The sequence below is a fragment of the Chiloscyllium plagiosum genome, unplaced genomic scaffold (genome assembly GCF_037043375.1).
Source record: "Chiloscyllium plagiosum isolate Xiang-an unplaced genomic scaffold, Cpla_swu_hap1 HiC_scaffold_20, whole genome shotgun sequence".
In the NCBI taxonomy this organism is placed as follows: Eukaryota; Metazoa; Chordata; class Chondrichthyes; order Orectolobiformes; family Hemiscylliidae; genus Chiloscyllium; species Chiloscyllium plagiosum.
This window is the reverse complement of record NW_028270158.1, coordinates 34,928,271-34,948,358: the sequence shown is the minus strand read 5'-3', so window position 1 is coordinate 34,948,358 and position 20,088 is coordinate 34,928,271. Positions and strand designations below refer to the sequence as shown.

General features: G+C 42.0%; 1 protein-coding gene across 2 annotated transcripts in view; it reads left to right on the top strand.

Annotated features, from left to right (window-relative positions):
- Positions 1–3,347: 3,347 nt before the first annotated feature.
- Positions 3,348–20,088, top strand: part of gid4 (GID complex subunit 4 homolog) — a 54,446-nt gene continuing 37,705 nt past the window's right edge. Inside the window, exons 1-2 of one of the 2 annotated variants that reach the window (XR_015760572.1) lie at positions 3,348–3,669; positions 12,259–12,318. Coding sequence is in view for 1 of the 2 variants with exons in the window: in XM_043711619.2 (XP_043567554.1) it covers positions 3,514–3,669; positions 12,259–12,318 (216 nt within the window). In the remaining variant the exon portion in view is untranslated. The remainder of the gene's footprint in view (positions 3,670–12,258; positions 12,319–20,088) is intronic. The other variant, XM_043711619.2, reaches the window with a different exon arrangement.

Genomic DNA, 20,088 nt, shown 5'->3' with positions numbered 1-20,088 from the left:
ACTATTTACTGGCCTTATCCCGTTCTTTTGCAGAACTCCGGAGGAAGGGTCTCCTGGCTCAAACTCTGCCGCTTAACTTCCTCTTACATAAGGTGGAGCCCGGAGATTGAGTACTTGTAAAGACCTGGAGGGCTGAAAAGCTCCAGCCGCAGTGGGAAGGACCGTTCCTGGTCCTGTTAACAACTGAAGCCGCTGTTCGGACGAAAGAAAAAGGGTGGGCCCACGCATCGAGGATAAAGGGGCCCGTTCCGCCAGAAGGAGAGAGCACTTGGACATGCGGGCCAGGGGACAAGCCATTGGTGGTAAAGCTGAAAAGACAGCGACAATGAACTCTACCTGGACTGTATTGGTGGGGATATTGATCGGTTTACTCCTGTATGTGGGGGAGGGCGAGGGGAGATGTGACAAATGTCGGACTACGGTGAGACTTGGGAGTCAGATCTACTCGGGATCATTTGTGTCTCACTCCCATGTGAACGATCGGTGTTACGATGTGAATGCACGGCAAGAATGTTGGGAGGATGGAAAACCCTATTATCAAGTGTATAATAAAGGGTACGGTGGCAAAGTCCGTGGGTGCCCTAAAAATGACCGCTGGGTGTGTGTTAACAAAGATGGGCAGTGGGGCCTACCCTCCGTGTTGCTCAGAGAGCAGGTTGACAGAGTCAAGGAGACCAGAGTTCAGAACACTGAACGGGAGTTAGAGAAAGAGCACGACCGTCAGAGAACGGTCGTTGTCTCTAAAGTGCCATCTATATACAAAGAGGTAGAAGAGGAGATTGAGCTCCCTGATGTAACACAAAACCTGTTTATTGATCTCACCTCTAGGATTGCCACTGTTTTAAATGTTAGCAATTGCTGGGTTTGTGGGGGGCCACATATGTCAGAACAATGGCCGTGGACTGGGCAAAGCTTAGACATATGGGAATTGCTTCAATACAATTGGACACATGTCAACGAAAGGAAAAGCCAGGGGTGGAGACTGACAAATAGCCCTGAGGGCCAGTTATGTGTTGAAGGCAAGGGGACCGTGGAGGTAGGAATTAGTCCCTGTCAGAGTGTATTGAATGCCACCACACAAGTATGGTGGCCTGAGAATATTGCTTGGTACATTGCAAACTGAGATCATCAAAATTGCATTCGGTTACGTTCTGATTCGTCCTCTTACGAGCTAAGTGCTGACCCTTCCGATGGCATGAAAAGAGTGTGGAGCGGTGGTTGTCAGGGGAATCAATGCTGGAATAATCCTGTCCAGACTCTGCCACGGGGCCAACAATCCGAATACTGGAATTGCAGTGGTCCTGGTCCTTATGAGGGCGTCCCTGGGGTAAAGGAGTTGTGGGATGACGTTGTGAGGCAGGGAGGGCCTGCTCCAGATGGCCTATTTTGGATATGCGGTAATCAGGCTTATTCCAAACTGCCCATGGGATGGGCTGGAGTATGCTTCCTGGGTCTAATAAGACCTGAATTCTTCCTATTACCCCGGGAGGAAGGCGATGATTTGGGAGTTAAACTCTTTGACTCCCTGCGTAGGTCGCCAAGGGATATCCAAGTCGGTGATTGGGGGAATGAGTGGCCACCGGCCCGTATTATTGAATACTACGGGCCTGCTACGTGGGCACAGGACGGATCATGGGGATACCGTACTCCTATCTATATGTTAAACCGAATTATCAGGCTCCAAGCAGTCGTAGAGGTCATTACTAATCAGACCGCCCTGGCCCTGGAGTTGCTGGCTATGCAGCAGGATCAGATGAGGGCTGCTATATACCAAAACCGGCTTGCCTTGGATTATCTGTTGGCCTCGGAAGGGGGCGTGTGCGGGAAGTTTAACCTGACTAACTGCTGTCTGAAAATTGACGATAATGGTAAAGCGGTTTTGAAGATTTCCGATAAAATTCGGAAACTGGCCCATGTGCCGGTTCAATCCTGGTGCCCTCTTGGTGGCATCGGATGGTGGGATGGTCTCCTAGGTGGTAGTTGGTGGCGCACGGCGTTACTGGTGGCTGGGGGAGGCGTAATGCTTCTACTCATCTTACCCTGCCTGATCCCCTGTGTTCAATCTTTAATCCAGAAAAATATTTCCCAACTCCAGGCAGTGGCGGTACCCCAATATGGAACGCAGGAACTTAAGGTGCTGTTGCTGCGAAAGACCAAGGATTTCCCGGGCCCCTGATGGGAGGACGCTTGTCTTTGTCATGCACATCTTAAAAACAGAAAGGGTGGAATTGTGAGAGACGATTTCGGTACAAATAGTTAAGATGTGCATGACCTCAGAGTCTAAGGGGAATAGAGCCGTGGGGGTAGGGTAAAACATGCTTCTCTATAATAAAGGACGAGACAGAGTAGAAAAACAAGTCCTTGATTGATAAGACCACTAACTCTGACAGAGAAGAATAAGTCCTTGACTGATAAGACTGCAGGCTAGAAAAACAACCAGGGAGACATATACTGCAGACTTTGTGATAAGGGTCCAGAATGGAAAAATAATGAATGTTCAGAATGTGAACCTTGTGACTCTTTAGAGCTATAGAAGGGAGGAGCTTGAACTGTATTTAATCGAAAACTTTGTTAGCCTGGCGCGCTTTTCTCAGAAGAGTGCCCAACTCTGCAGACTTGCTAATAAAACTTTGTTTTCCTGAATTTGTCTAGAGCGATTATTGAGAAGCGATTTTCGTTTCTAACAGTCCACATCCTACCATTGACCATGTTTTTGGTCACCTTTCAATTATCACATTCTCCAAGTTCAACATTTTTTTCTATCATGCTGGAGCTATGAAACACTTGACATCTTATGTTACACAGACCATAGATAAATAAAAGTTGATCTGAAAGCAATATGGATGTGGTATATTAAAATAGCAAAGAACTGTGGATACTGGAAATGAGGAACAAAATCAGAAATTGCTGGAAAAACTCAACAGTGGAGAGAAAGCAAAGTTCACGTTTGAGGACCAGCGACCCTTCTTCAGAACTCACACGCAAAATATAGATGCTAAGAAGGTGTTTAGTGTGAAGTCGCCCTCTGTGGGAGAGAGGTTATTCTCAAAGACAAACTTTGCCAAACCAAATAAACTCTGCAGGTGTTTCCTGCAGCGGGGCAGAGATACTGCCAGTTGTCTCATTGTTCAGTGGGAGTTGATATTATGGGGAGCAAGATTGACAGTGAAAGGACTACAGCTCCCAGAATGCCGCAGGGGACACACATGCGCAACAGCTGAACGTTTACCGTCATCCGACTTTGACCTTATGCCTGGTCTCCACCAATGAGAAAGCGCCATTGTACAAGGTCGGCAATGACGGCAGAAAGGAGCCAATGAGAAGAGGCGTTGCTGGCTCCTGCGCCGCCGTCAGTCAGAGGTTTGCGGCCATCTCGTGTTGTCAGGGTTTGAGAAGGAGAAGCGGCGGTTGTGGTGGCCGAGGTAGTCTGCGATATTTATTTAGGCTGACTTCCCCACCCCTCACCCCCTTCCCTCTCCCTTCTCGGGCGCTGGGCCGGCCTGACATCGCGCGATGCCGGTCCGCACTGAGTCGGCCTCGCTGATCCCGCCGCCCCCCATCAACACTCAGCAGCCTGGGGTCGCCACCACGCTCCTGTACAGCGGCTCCAAGTTCAGGGGCCACCAGAAGAGTAAAGGCAACTCGTATGACGTGGAGGTGGTGCTGCAGGTAACGTTCTGAATGTGCATCAGACTGTAAAACCTCTGCTCACTCCTCAAGGGGGGGTGGATCAGTGTCATGTCGAGCCTCGCTGTTGACATTCGGCTTCCAATCTTTCACTTTTGTTTCCTGTAAATACTACGAGTGCCAGCACCCGGCTGATAACCGTCTCAGCATATGGAAGAAAGATCAGAACGAGGGAGGACAATTTCGATCGTCAAGCCCACTCTTGCTCCGAGCCCATCGGTTGAGGTCCTAGACAACGATTCATTTTGGAAAGTTACCGCATTATGCACGTCTGTCTTCGATGTTGTCAGAAACAAAAAGTGGCAAATGTTGGAGGCACTCCGATGATTAGACAGCATCTGTAGAGCAACAGACTGATTCATATTTCCAGTACTAACCCTCATTTCAACTCTATAATATAGGAGCTTAGCAATTTGTTTCTCTCATTTTTATTTTTTTTCTTCAGGTTTATTCTGAATCACACTCTGTAGGTATTTTGCTTTGTAGGTTTGTGTCTTTGTCAGTCAGGCCTAATTAGCTGTCTGGATCAGTGGTGCTGGAAGAGCACAGCAATTCAGGCAGCATCCGAGGACAGGCAAAATCGACGTTTCGGGCAAAAGCCCTTATTAGCTGTCATTGAGTTAGTGTGGAAGCAGGCTGTTTGACAGAGTCCACACCAACCTTTTCTGAAAAGCATCCACTCAGACCCAACCATCCTCCCCTCTTTTCCCCCCCCCCCCCCCCCCCCCTAATCTTGTAACCCTGTATTTCCCATGGCTAACTCATGTAACCTACACATCCCAGGACACAATGGACAATTTAGCATTGCCAGACCAACCTAACATCTGGACTGTGGGAGGAAACTGCAGCACCCAAAGAGAACTTATGCAGACATTTGCGCAAAGGTGGAATCAAGCCTGGGTCCTTGGTGCTGTGAGGCTGGTGCTGAGCCACCGTACTGCTGTACTTTGTTGTAAACCTTTTGAATTTGTTTGGAATTGATCTATTACTTGTATTTTTATTCTGTAGCTTGTAGCTCTGTGTTTGCTGCTGATTTGGAATGTGAGTAGGTAATTCAGTCTCTTGAATCTGTTCCATCATTAAGTCTGATAATGACCAATCTACACTTCAGTTGTAATTACTTGCTGATGATGCATATATTTGGTACCTTTTATCTAAAGTATCAACATTTTTCCTCTGTATTTCAATTAATCTAGTCAATCTTTCAGTTGAATTTATTTTTCTGTGGGGGAAAAACTCCTTCCTGATTTCACTTTTGAATTATCTCATTCCAATTTGAAGATGGGGCCCCCTCCTTTGGACTCTAGGAGTGTTTCTCTGCTTGTACCTTATTGACTACCTTAAGTAAATCCCCTGCAACTTGCTAACTTTGAGTGTACAAACCAAGTTTATTCAAACAGTACTCATAATTCAACTTTTTGTTGAATCTGTGCTGTACTTGAAGATACCTAAATTTATCTGTTCTTCCACAGACCTTAGTCTGTCACTCATATATTTTGAATTTCTCCACATTGAATTCTATCTGCAATAGTTCAGTCCATGCATTTAAAGCTGGGGAATATCTGCAGTCAGTTGATTGTCTTTATTGTCCCCTGCTCTTCATTTCTTCCCCTCCAACCCATGTCTTAAGGTTACTTATACTTCTGAATGCTTTCATTTTTGCTGAGAATTCCTTGCACTGAACCTTGTCCAATGGCTCCAGGAAGTACGTTTAGAAAACATCCACGAGCACTACTTTATCCACCGTGTCACAGACCTCAATTTTTTTTTTGTTAACTTCAATGTTGCAAATAAGTTTTTGTATACTTCCTTTTTGTACCTCCGTATTTTCTTTGTTTTTTATAGTCCTTTCAAACAATCTGCTGGATTTCCTTTTCCTTGTATTCTTGCAAGGCTTGTGGTTGGTAATAAGAGTAGAAATTTGAACATCTATCTTGACCAAGCATTTATTTATCTTGCTCTATCCTACTGCTATGTATTACGATTGCAAGGTTATGCAATCCATATTTCCTCTGATCTCACTGTGTCACTACTACCTTGCAAGGAGTATGCATCTTGCCTTGGCTTTCAAATATCTACTGACCAGTGGTCCTTTGAAAGGATGGATATTGCAAAATCATTTCAACATCTGCATGCCCGTCACTTTAAAACCCCAACTAGAAATGTTACACTCCAACTTAGGTATAAATGAAAAACCTAAAAGCCACGCAATCAGATGTCTGTGGTGAAGAAACTTGAGTCAATAATCTGGAACACCAATTAATTGGGAAAGACTTTTATTTCCTTATTGGCAATCACACAATTGTAGCTGTATACAACAGCTTAACATTCTCCTTTGCAGTCTGTTGCAATACATTACAAAATCTTTGCTTAGTTTTCATGTTGCTTGCCCATTTATTTTCATCGTACTTCTTGCACTGCTTATTCTCTTTGCTTGTTGGCTCTTTCCATGCGCTGAGCCAATAAGCAAAAGCTGAAATGGAGATGCAACTGAGACCTGATTTCTGTGTGCATAAATCACTGAAGGTGGTGGGATCCATGGAGAATGCTAAAAATAAGTACGGGACCTTTGGCTTATAAGCCCCTAGTTAGGACTCAGCTGAAATTTACATTCATTTCTACAGGCTACAATGTGGGAAGGTTGTCATGGTTTTGAAGTGGGACCAGAAGAGATTTACAGGTAGTTCTTCTATAACATGGTGGTTGTGTTCTTATGCAACCCCACATTATTGAAAAATGAAGCTTTGGAAGCAATGTTTAGTGTTAGCGATATAATCGTGTGACAGCCAACACGTTTTAAAATTTCGTGCTTTAGAATTAGTGTCCTCAATTTGTCAGTTGCCTTACAGTGAATTCACATTAACGAAACGCGCATTACAGCAGAATGACCTGTACTGGCCTAGTGCCAGTGCTAGGCCCTTCAGATTTGTGGGGAAGGTGGTAATAAGCTGAGAAGCAGTGTAAGTCTCGAGGGGATTTGCTAGAAGGGTGCAAAATCATGAATGGTTTTGACAGTTAAATAGGGGAAAAAAAGTTTTACTGGCAGGAGAGGGCAGTACGGTGGCTCAGTGATTAGCACTGCTGCATCACAGCAGCAGGAACCCAGGTTCAATTCCAGCCTCTGGCAAATGTCTGTGCGGAGTTTGCACATTCTCTCCGTGTCTGCGTGGGTTTCCTCCGGTGTTCTGGTTTCCTCCCACAGTCCAAAGATGTGCAGGTCAGGTGAATTGGTCATTCTAAATTGCCCATAGTGTTAGCTACATAAGTCAGAGGGAAATGGGTCTGGGTGGGTTACTCTTCGGAGGGTCGATGTGGACTTGTTGGGCCAAAGGGCCTGTTTCCACACTGTATGGAATCTAATTTAATCTAAAATAGTAAGCAGAGGACACATGTAACTTTTTCTTTAATCATTTTTGGATGTTTGATCAAAATAACTGGTGCTGAACAAAGCAGCAAAGATTTGACTATTTAAGTAAAATACTGCTGATACTGGAACCATCAGATTAGGCAGCACCTGTGAAGAGAAGATATCAGAAGAGTTAATGTTTGCTTCTTTGACTCCATCCAAACCCACAGTAATTATTTGAGGGCCAGTACGTCTGTCCTGATGAAGTGAGTTTGAGACCTGAATGCATTGGCACTTAGTGGAGAAAGTGGATCGCTTGCAGCAGTATTTAGAATTATACTGAATATCACCAAGATAATGTGTGAGCATGGGTGGTGTTTAAGTTGCTCAGAAAGAAGGGCTAGGAGAAAGTGAGGATTGCAGATGCTGGAGATCAGAGTCGGAGTGTGGTGCTGTAAAAACACTGCAGACAGACAGCATGCGAGGAGTAGGAGAATGGATGTTTCAGGCATAAGTCCTTTGTCAAGAATGAGGCTTGTGGTCCAAGGGCGCTGAGAGATGAATGGGAGGGGGTTGGGACTGGGGTTAAGGTAGCTGAGGAATGCGACAGGTAGATGAAGCAGAGGGAGGTAGGTGGGAGAGGAGAGTGGAGCAGATGGGGGGACGGAAGATGGACAGGTAGGACAGTTCAAGAGAGTGCTGCCAAGTTGGAAGGTTGGGACTGGGAATAGGTGAGGGGAGGGAGAAATGAGGAAACTAGTGAAATCCACATTGGTCCCAAGACTGAAGATGAGGCGTTTGTCCTCCAGGCATCGGATGGTAAGGGTTTGGCAATGGAGGAGGGCCAGGTGGAATGGGAGGGGGAGTTGAAGTGTTCGGCCACAGGGTGATGGGTTTGGCCCGTGCGGGTGTCCCAGAAATGTTCTCTGAAACGATCCACAAGTTGGTGTCCTGTCTCCCCAGTGTAGAGGAGACCACATTGAGTGCAACAGATACAGTCGATGATGTGTGGAAGTACAGGTAAAAGTCTGTTGATGTGGAAGGATCCTTTGGGGCCTTGGACAGAGGTGGGGTGCAGGTTTTTCACTGAGAAAGAAGGGCTGTGAAGGCTCATTTTAAGGAACACAGGAACAAAATGTATAGCAAGGTGATGTGAGGTGGTTGACTTGCTGAGCTGGTAAGTTTGTTCACAGATGTTTTGTCGCCATTCTAGGTAACATGATGCACATCCAGTGAAGTGTTGGTGTCCTGTCCTGCTTGCTATTTGAGTGTCGGGGTCTGCTGTGGCTGATGGTATCATTTGCAGTTTAATTGCTGGTTCTGTTTTAGTGGTTGGTATAAGGGGTCAGTGTCTGCATGTTTAAGATTTCTGGGTTGAGTACCAGGCTTTCAGGAATTCCCGTGCAGGTCTCTGTTTATTTAATAGTAATTAGCCATTAGCTACAATTAAATAGTTGTAAACCACAGGTATATAATACTACAAGTTAAAGTTAATCCCTTTATAAACTCCCCTTCTCTCTCTTAGATATAGACAGAAAAATAACTTATGGATGGGGAAGAACAAATAAAGCAGTTCAGTTCTCTTTATCGAGAAGATTTATCAAGCTGGTTCTCGCTGATCTGAAGGTTTATTGCTTGTTTTCCTTCTCCTGGTTTGCAAAAGGCACAGTGAAGCTGGTTTCACTTATGAAAGGATTCTGACTTCAATTGAAGAAGTTACAAGTCCTGCAACTGCTGAAGGAAAAGTAAACTGGATTTCTTCAGGTTTAAAGTTGTTTCTTACTGCAGCAAAGCGAGAGACAGCTGCTGAGCTGGTGGAGAACTGTTCATATCTCTGTATGTTGTCCCCAAGGTGTTCAGTTACTTGCAAAATAATCACATTTTTTTAGCAAGCAAAAGGGCTTTGTCATCAATAACTGGACACTAGTCTGTAGACCAGTCAACTACTTGTCAACCAGAACTCCATCTGTACCCCCCCCCCCCCCCCCCACTGCTCCAGTTCTGTTGCAACCTGCCCTTTAATTACTGCTTGTTTTAACTACTGTTTAAACAATACTTGCCATGAATGTCACTGCTTGCTTTTCATAACATACAGTAATTTTTTTAAATACTGAACCGTTCTTTCTCATTTGAGACCGTAGTTTACGAAAGCACAAAAAAGTCTTCGCAATGAATTTCTTTTACCACATCGTAGTTTCAGAGTAACCATTCTTGAGACTAGCTTTCAATTCCAGATTTTATTAATTGGCTTTAAATTTCACCTGTTATCATGGTTGAATTTGAACCAATATCCCCACAACTTCAGACTGGGCTTAGACCAGTGACATTACCATTATTTTACTATCTCCTTAATGAGGGATCAATGAGGCAACATTGTTAAAACAACTCTTTCTAAAGCTCTTAATTCAAATGGTCTTATCTGTGAATAAGTATGATCCAAATAGAGCTGAGTGATTTGTCTTCGACAATGTATTTTTAAAAATCAGTCCACTACCCAGAAAACTCTTGTTTCTATAAATATTGGAGCTGAGGTTTTGGGTATTTTGACCAGTTGTTCTGTGTCACCTACTTTTTCAAGCAACATTAAATAGTTGAGAATTTGTAGTGTCTCCATACTGACCTGTTGGTGAACTATGTTTGGCACATGACAAATCGTTGATGTGTGAAGGAGGTGACCGTAATTTTTATTTTATTTTATTCTCCTCAAGTAATTTTGCTTAACAAAGCCAACAGCTGGGATTTGGAGTTATATGCATGCAGGGGAGCACACTTTTGGATACATTTCTCTTGTGTTTTGACAGTATAGAAGATAACACTAGTAATGTCAAAATCATCTCTTGCAAGTTACACCCTATTAAGATAATAATTCTTGTCCCCTAACCCATATTATTTGTCTTCTATTTTAACTTTTGGTTTTGAGGCATTAACCTTTTTCTTGGGTTTCTCAATTTAAAAGGAACCTGTATCATTTTATAAACATTTGTATATGTCACTCTTCCTTTTTATTACCTTTTCATCTCTTCTGCCATTTGCAGCAACTCTCTCATTCAACTTTCTTTTCAAGGAAATTATTTGAACCCATGAAATTAAATGCTATTTGCAGAAGATTTGCTGTAGTAGTTTGCAGATCTACTGCAGATTCATTTACTGCATTGTATACCTACTTGCCAAAAGTTCTGTTGTGGTGAATAATTTTCATAGGCTATTGAAATTGCTTTTAAGGGTTTGGAAATCCTAACCACCAGTCCTGCTGTTGTGTACTTTCAGATCCTGAGCCCCTTCTTTTCTATGAAATGGAGATCATAAGGCTGCAATTATTTTCCAGTTCTAATTGTCCTCCATAAATAAGTGCTCCTTTCAAAGCAATAATTTGTAGAACTTGGTGATTTAGCTGACCAGGAGAAAGTGAGGACTGCAGACCACTTCTAATGGCAATAGAACCAACCATGTAGTGTTTGTTAACCAGTCTGTGTAAGAGTGCCAGGCTCATTTGCTTGTTGGATATATGTAGCAACCTGATATGATTCTGTACCTAAAAATTCAATTTCATAAAATGCAGATAAAGATTTGATTTTGCAATGTCTACTGTTCTTAACTACTTCATTCCAAATGTGTTCATTGGCAAACATCAAGTTGGACTGCCTTTTTGTTAAAAAAAGATCAAAGCCAATTTTAATAAATATACTCATTTGAATTCTAGTGAGTTTCTGGTATGTGCTACTACACCAGCAAGCATAACAGTTCAGCATGTATCAATCAATGTGATGGAGCTAAAATGTCCATTTTAGAAATGCACTTGATTAAATAAATGTGCAAATAAGCTTATGTTTGCCAAAAATTGTACCCTTTACTTTGTAATTTTCCAGTTTTGTGCTGACTGCAATTTGCTCAGCTGATTGACGGCTTTATACTTTGGTTCTAGCCAACTGCTTTTCAACTTTTGACAGTTTTTAATCCTTCATTTTAACAGTGAAAATAGCCCACATTAACATGTTTACAGGAAGGCATATTATTCTGTAATTCAACTTGATCAACTGTAACATAGGATGATTTTGGTTAAAATTGAGTTCAAGAAAAAGTAATTCCGGCAGAGATATGACTTTCTGATAAAGCAGTTCCATAGTGATGGAACTGGAGTCAATCCTTTGTTGAAACTCATTCTGTTCAGTTATTGTTTGGGTGGTACTATATTCTGTTTCTGACCATGACATTTTGGAATATGACTCTTGGTAACGTTGTGAAATGAACTCTTTACTTAATCAAAAGGATAGCACTGTGAAATGTTTGTACTACATTTATTTAAGCTGGGAAATAATATGCAAAAATACAATTGGCAGTTTTGTTCAATTTAATTGTGAAAGTTGTTTGAGTATTGAAGTTTATCGCAAAGGTGAAGGATGATGAGGAAACTTGAAGTGGCTGCACATGAACTGCTAAGATTTCAGTAGAAGCTAGTTACAGTGATGGATGTCTCATGAACAGAGAATCTTGAATAGTGAGGCCTCTGAGAGATTGCAACGCCGATATGTCAGGTTGTTGCCAAATGTAAGAAGTATGCTAAGAAATATTAAAACTTGAGTCATTTTGAATTGAAGGCTCATTACTGGACATATATCATGGTTTTTAAAATTTGAGGTTGGGTCAGGTTAGACTAATTACAAGATTAATTCTGAGATTTAGAACAGAACAGGGGAAGCATTTTTACACACAGATGAGACTTTGAAATTTCCTTCCAGGGAGAGATGAAGATATAGTGAAACAGTATATAACAGTAACTAGTATCACTATTATTTGGTCATTAGCTGTGCAAGCCTTTTTGAAGACTGGATTGGCCAAGTGGCATTTTTTATCTTGTAACTTCTTATTTCTCTGGTACAAACAAACCAAGGACATAAATGTGGAAGTGTCCCTTAGTATAATTCAGCATCTGCGAGACAGGAGAAACAAAATTGCACATCTTGACCATTGAAGGGTGCTTCATGTAGGATGTTATTCTGACCATTCTCTAAATTACTTCCCAGAGTCTTGCATTTTGCTTGATTTCAAATTTGTCCTCTGCAACTGTCTCTTCAGCAACTTTTCATGAGTGTTTCATGTTTTCAATATTTCTGCATAAATAAACTTGTGCTAATTTCCATGTCCATCTAAACTCTACATGGCTCTAATTGTTTTGATAAGGGCAAATAAAGCAAATTTTGAATAACCTATTTTATTCTTTTCTGTAGCACGTTGACATGGAAAATTCCTTTCTCTGTGGATATCTAAAGATCAAGGGGCTCACTGAGGTAAGTTGTTCAAAATAGAGTCTGAGCTAAATACAATCACTTACTAAAATACTTTTTAAAACCAGTGAGCAAACTCTATCAATGAGCAGTTAGCATCTTTCAGTTAACGCTCAGTATCTTTCTGACTTGTGTAATATATTGTCAGACAAGAGAAGTCCCTCTAGTGTGTTCTACCCTTGCAAAATGAAACTTGCTTTTGAGTTAGGTGTGTCTTAACTAGGGTAAAAAGTTTCACTCATATCTTTTTCCTTATGAGACCTACTTATTAGATTACAGTGAAGTGCTGGATACTGTCAGGTTGCCATTAGCCTAGATTGTGAATAACAGTGACCATTTAATGGAAAGCATTATAGCAAAATCCAATCTGCTTCTTGCCCAAAGAGTCTGTGTAGTTTCCACCACTGATTTCTATGTAGTGATTAAGATTGATGTTTTGATCATTTTCACTTCCTTAGCCTAGAGAGATAGAGCTGCACACATAGAAACAGACCTTTCGGTCCAACTCATCCATGCTGACCAGATATCTTAAATTAATCTAGTCCCATTTGCCAGCATTTGGACCCTACCCCTCAAAACCCTTCCTATTCATATACCCATCCAGATGCCTTTTAAATGTTGTAATTTTATCAGCCTCCTCCACTTCTGACAGCTCATTCCACACATAACACGCTCTGTGTGAAAAAGCTGTCCCTGAACTCCCTTTTAAATCTTTCCCATCTCACCTTAAACTTATGCCGTCTAGTGTTGGATTCCCCTATCTCAAGAAAAGACCTTGGCTATTCACCCTATCCATACCCTCATGATTTTATAAACTTATGTATGGTCACCCCTCAGCCTCTGACGCTCCAGGAAAAATAGCCCCAGCCTATTCAGCCTCTCCTTATAACTCAAGCCCTCCAACCCTGGTAACAAACTTGTAAATCTTTTCTGAACCCTTTCAAGTTTCACAACACTTACTATAATAGAGAGCAGAATTGCACACAGTATTCCAAAAGTGGCCGAACCAGTGTCCTTTTATAGCTGCAACATGACCTCCCAATTCCTATACTTGATGTACTGACCAATAAAGGCAAGCATACCAAACACCTTCGCTATCCTATCAACCTGTGAGTCAACTTTTGACAAACTTTAAAGCTGCACTCCAAAGTCTCTTTGTTCAGCAACGCTCCCCAAACCTTACCATTTAAGTGTACGAGTCCTGCCCTGATTTGCCTTTCCAAAATGCAACATCTCTCATTTAATCTAAATTAAACTCTATCTGCCACTCCTCAGTCCATTGGCTCATCTGATCAAGATCCTGTTGTATTCTGAGGTAACCTCCTTCACTGTCCACTACACTTCCAATTTTAGTGTCATCTGCAAACTTTCTAACCTAGAAATAGGGATCTTTCATAAACAGCAAAGACTATTCAATGCAATAACATTGACTTTTCCCAAACCTCTCCTCTTACTCAGTTGCCTTCCACTACTTTTTATGTTTTCATTCTGTAGTCTTCCATAGTAATTTGCAATACAACTATGCTGTCCTTTTGTACTGAACAAGAATCCACCTGATTTTTCTCTATCTTAATTTTCTGACTCTTAAATGTAGTTGTTCTATTAACATTGGGAATAGGCTAGCAAAATGAACTTGGTCAAACCCTGACATAATTTCAGAAAATTCAAATTTATCACCTTGAAATCTATCTTCAGCCAAAACAAGCTGAAAATTTAATGTTGTGAATCTTTGCAACTTGCTTCCCCAGAGAGCTGTGAATGTTCCATTATTGAATATATTTAAGTTGAATAGACTGGTTCTTTGTCTCTAAGAGAATCCAGGAATGGGAAGCAGGTAGAAGATCATCAGTGAGCATATTGAATGGAGAGCAGGCTCTATGGATTGAATCCTTTTTATTCTTGTATTTATTATAATTAATGTACAGTACAAACATACAAATATGAATCAAGAGCAGGAAATGGGCCATTAACCCCTTGAACCTGCTGTGTCATAATAGCTGAACTGATTTTTAGATGAAATCCACAATTCTGCCTAACCTGATAACCATTCGCCTCCTTGATTAACAAGAATCTATCTACTCCTGCATTAAAAATGTACATGGACTCTGCTCCAGAAAATTACTGCCTAATCTCCATTTTAAATGGGCAACCTCTGATTTTAAACAGTAACTGTTCGATCTGTCTTCTCCACACCCTGCCAAGACCCTTTTTAAGGTTATATCGATTTGAATTGAGTGGCCTCTTGCACTTCTGAATTCCAGCAGAAATAATCCCAACTTGTTCAATCTTTCCTTAGAAGACAAACACTCCTAAACGCTTCCAGGTATTAGACGGTGTAAATTTTTCTTCTTCTAACTGCCTTCAACACATTTTATATCCTTGCTTTAATAAGGTGACAATGCCATGCACAATACTACGGTGGAGTCACGCATGCTCTATATAAATTAAGCAAAACTTGCCCACTCTTGCATTTCATTCCCCTCATGATAAGTGAAAACATTCTATTAGTTGTCCTAATGACTTATCGTACCTGTAGATTAACCTTTTGCAATTCATGTAGGAGGGCACCCAGGTTTCACCCACAACAAGTGAGGTCTGCAAACTCTCACCAAATAGTTTTTTTTACCCTTTCTGCCAAACTGGATAACATCACACTTGCTACATTATGATCCATTTGTCTGTCAGTTTCTCTTTATTACTTCCCTTTGTCCTCCTCCAAACCCACCTATATCTGTCATCAATGAATTTAGCAACTTCACTTAGATTAAGGGACAGAAAATAATTTACTGCTTTTGTCAAATTGAAAAATCTTGTCTGCTACCTGTTAACCAGCCAATCTTTTATCTGCTCGCTAACTGTTTGTTTGTTTTTTCACCATTGTGGAAGTTAGCCATCAATATGACCAGTTGATGCTTTGGTCTAATTCACACTAAATTGGAGAGAAGCAACTATGTATAGAGTCATAGAGATGTACAGCATGGAAACAAACCTTTCGGTCCAACCCATCCATGCTGACCAGATATCCCAACCCAATCTAGTCCCACCTGCCAGCACCTGGCCCATATCCCCCCAAACCCTTCCTATTCATATACCCATTCAGATGCCTTTTAAATGTTGCAATTGACCAGCCTCCTGGTAGCTCATTCCATACACATACCACCCACCGTGAAAAAGTTGCCCCTTAGGTTCCTTTTATATCTCTCCCCTCTCACCCTAAACCTATGCCCTCTAGTTCTAGACTCTCCAACCCCAGGGAAAAGACTTTGTCTGTTTATCCTATCTATGTCCCTCATAATTGTGTAAACTTCTATAAGGTCACCCCTCCGCCTCCTACGCTCCAGGGAAAACAGCCCCAGCCTGTTCAGACTCTTCCCTATAGCTCAAATTCTCCAATCCTGGCAACATCCTTGTAAATATTTTATGAACCCTTTCAAGTTTCACAACATCTTTCCGATAGGAAGGAGACCAGAATTGCACGCAGTATTCCAACAGTGGCCTAACCAATGTCCTGTACAGCTGCAACATGACCTCCCAACTCCTGTACTCAATACTCTGACCAATAAAAGAAAGCATACCAAACGCCGCCTTCACTATCCTATCTACCTGCACCTTCACTTTCAAGGAGCTATGAACCTGCACTCCAAGGTCTCTTTGTTCAGGTCTCTAGGACCTTACCATTAAGTGTATAAGTCCTGCTAAGATTTGCTTTCCCAAAATGCAGCACCTTGCATTTATCTGAATTAATCTCCATCTGGGACTTCTCCACCCATTGGCCCATCTGATCAAGATCCTGTTGTAATCTGAGGTAATCCTCTTCGCTGTCCACTACACCTCCAATTTTGGTGTCATCTGCAAACTTACTAACTATACCTCTTATGCTCGCATCCAAATCATTTATGTAAATGACAGAAAGTAGAAGACCCAGCACCAATCCTTGTGGCACTCCACTGGTCACAGGCCTCCAGTCTGAAAAACAACCCTCCACCACCACCCTCTGTCTTCCACCTTTGAGCCAGTTCTGTATCCACATGACCAGTTCTCCCTTTATTCTGTGAGATCTAACCTTGCTAACCATTCTCCCATTGGGAACCTTGTCGAACGCCTTACTGAAGTCCATATCGATCACATCTTCCGCTCTGCCTCATCAACCTTCTTTGTTACTACTTCAAAAAACTCAATCAAGTTTGTGAGATATGATTTCCCACACACAAAGCCATGTTGACTATCCCTAATCAGTCCTTGCCTTTCCAAATACATGTGTATCCTGTCCCTCCAGATTCCCTCCAACAACTTGCCCACCACCGACATCAGGCTTGCTGATCTGTAGTTCCCTGGCTTGTCCTACTTAAATCTTTGAAGTGAGACTTCTCCTCAGGACTTGAATCCACAGTGTTTTGACTCCTCTGGTAATAATGGTACTCACTGAGTCATGCCAGTCCAGTCAAACTGAAATTAATGTAAAATTGGCAAAAACAATTCTGGACAGACCCACAAGAGTAAATATCCATTCCAGTCGACCTTATCATTTCCATTAAGAATCATCTACACTTCAAATTGCCCCTCTGTCTCTCGATGGCAGTGGAAACTAGCCCAAACTGTTCAAACTTGCCACATAAGAAAAAAACACTCATTCCAGGTATCAATTCTGCCAACCTTCTAAACAATTCCAATATATTGATATTCACCTCCTTAAGAAAGAGACCAGAACCACACCTAATGCGCAAGTTCTGGTCTCACCAGTGCTGTGAATAAGTGAGGCATAATATTCCTTCTCTTCTGTTCATATCCCCTGAGGAATAACATTCTATTAGCCTGTATCCATCTATCCTCCTCATGATCTCTTCACATGTTTTCCTACCTATCTTTTGTCATCTGCAAACCTAGTCTTCATTGTCCTTAGTTTAGTCATTGCTGTAAATTGTAAGATGTCGAGTCCCCAGCACAGATCTCTGTGGGACTGTACTCATTTCATACTGCCAATGGGACTAAGACCCATTTATTCATATTCTATATTTTCTGTGAGCCAGCCAATAATCTGTAATACCTTTAAGCCATGAGTTCCTTCTTTGCACAAACCTTCTAGAAGTTCAAGATATCATGCCAGGCTTTACTTTATCCACAGTCATGTTGCACCTGCTAAAAGCTCAAATTGCTTAAACATGATTTCCTTTTCACTAAGGAGAAAGTGAGGTCTGCAGATGCTGGAGATCAGAGCTGGAAATGTGTTGCTGGAAAAGCGCAGCAGGTCAGGCAGCATCCAGGGAACAGGAGAATCGACGTTTCGGGCACAAGCCCTTCTTCCTGAAGAAGGGCTTGTGCCCGAAACGTCGATTCTCCTGTTCCCTGGATGCTGCCTGACCTGCTGCGCTTTTCCAGCAACACATTTCCAGCTTCCTTTTCACTAAACCATGCTGTCTCTTTGTGATTACCTTGTGTTTTTCTACCTATGTATCTATAACCTCCTTAATAACTTATTCCAGCACCTTCCCCATGACAGATATCAACTAACTGGCCTGTAGTTTCCTGTTTTCTTTCTGCCTCACTCTTGAATAGAAGCAAACTACAGGACCCCCAATTTAAAAGAATGAACATGTACCATGATGATTTTCTTTTATAGACTTGTCCTTCCTCTTACTAAATATATGCATCAGTATTGAATGGCATTTTTTAAAAACTACTTTTGCTGAAGTGATTGAGCTGACCATTGCTGCAGGGTCTCTCCTGGGTTGATAATGGTATGAAACTTTGAATTCTGTGCTGGAAATGCTCAGCAGATCTGAAAGTGTCTATGGAGACAGGAACAGAGTTAACGATTCAAGTCAACTATAATTTCACTGAAAAAAGGTAGAAATATGATCATTTTTATGCTGCTCAAGGTGAGAGGGAGAAACAAAAAGGAACAATAAAAAGGTAGGGTAGAGGACGGGAGAGTAAATGAACAAGCTGTCATTGAGCAAAAGGATAGTTTTCATCCTGTCTCCTGTTAAGACTCCAGTCCATTTTCTCAGTTTTTTCATCTCGATCACTGTTTTCATGATGCAACAGTGCTTCCTTCGACAACAGTGCTTTTGATTATAATCTTTTCCTCAACTGGAGATCCACCCTTTCTCTTCTCAGTGACCCTCCCCCACCAAAAAAAGACCTGCGCAGGGCTGCCAACTGTGTCCAGCCCATTTTCTGCACCTTTGTTCTCAGCACTTGCCTCCTTCCCTGATTTGGTTTAGAGCCCTGCTTTCAGCTGCGCTGACTGCCACATCCAACATGATGCCAGAGCCAAACATATCTTTCCTTCTGCTCCGTTCTGAAGGAAACATTCCCTCCAGCACACCCAGTCAATTCCTCCTTCAACCCTCACATTGACCCTTCCAACAGCACCTTCCCATGTTGCACAATGTGCAACATCTGTCCTTCTCTCCATCCAAGACCCGAAGTGCTCTTCCCAGATGAAGCTGTTTCCTCATAATTCTTTCAATTTCGTATATGTTGCTTACAATACAATCTCCTGTATATTGAAGCAATAAAAAGCCACCCTTCAACAGTTTATCGACTGGGATGGTGAAGGAATTCTTCACCCAAAGTTCTCAAGATGCCTGGATAAAATTCTATCAGGGGTAACCAGTCAGACAAAACTCAGTATACCTGCCAGAATCTGAGAATGTCCTCCTTTTAATTGCAGCTACAGAGAGTGGAAGGGATTGGGCTGCTGATACTATGGGGGCAGAAATTTTAAAACTTTTAACAAAGGAATGCTCAGAAAACTGGGAACCAGGAAAACTGAGGAAACTAATTATTTGCAGAGTAATGTAAAATCTCTAGCTTGAGGCTGCAGGAGTTCACCAGCTACAAAATGAGGTGGTTGGAAATATTGAGGATACTATTGCAATGAACATTGAACAATTTTAATATTGAAGTTTTGTTTTCATAAAAGTCTCAATCATCTTCTCCACCCCCCCCCCCCCGTTTACCACAAGACAAAAACAGTGGGTTTTGTTCCTACATGATTGCATTACTAATGAAAAAGAATGAAAATGAGCTCCTGAAAACCAAAAAGTAGTTATAGAGTTATATAGATATACAGCATGGAAACAGACCCTTCGTCCAACTCATGCCGACCAGATATTCTAACCTAATCTTGTCCCATTAGCCAGCACTTGGCCCATATCCCTCTAAGCCCTTCCTATCCATATATCCATCCAGATGTTTTTTAAAGGTTGCAATTGTATCAGCCTCCACCATTTCCCCTCGCAGCTCATTCCATACTCACACTACCCTCTGTGTGAAAAAGTTGCCCTTCGGTCCTTTTTATATCTTTCTCCTCTCACCCTGAACCTATGCCCTCTAGTTCTGGACTCCCCCACCCCAGAGAAAAGATCTTGTCTATTTATCCTGTCCATGCCCTTCATGATTTTATAAACTTCTATATGGTCACCCCTCAGCCTCCAGGAAAACATCCCCAGCCTATTTAGCCTCTCCCTTGAGCTGAAATCCTCCAAACCTGGCAATATCCTTGTCAATCTTGAGGAAACCATGAGGACCTGTCATGGGGAGGGGCAAGAGGCAAAACTTTGACCACAATTCCGCTCAGTTGACATTCTTCCAGATGTTTTGCATTTTGATTCACCAGTTTGCTGTCATGTTTGCTTCTTTTCTTTTGATTCATTCATAAGATTTAGATGTTACTAACCAGGCCATCACTAATTGTCCTTGAGAAGATGTTGGTGTTTTGCCTCCTGAAATGATTGAAGTCCATGTGGTTTAGGTACACCCAAAGTG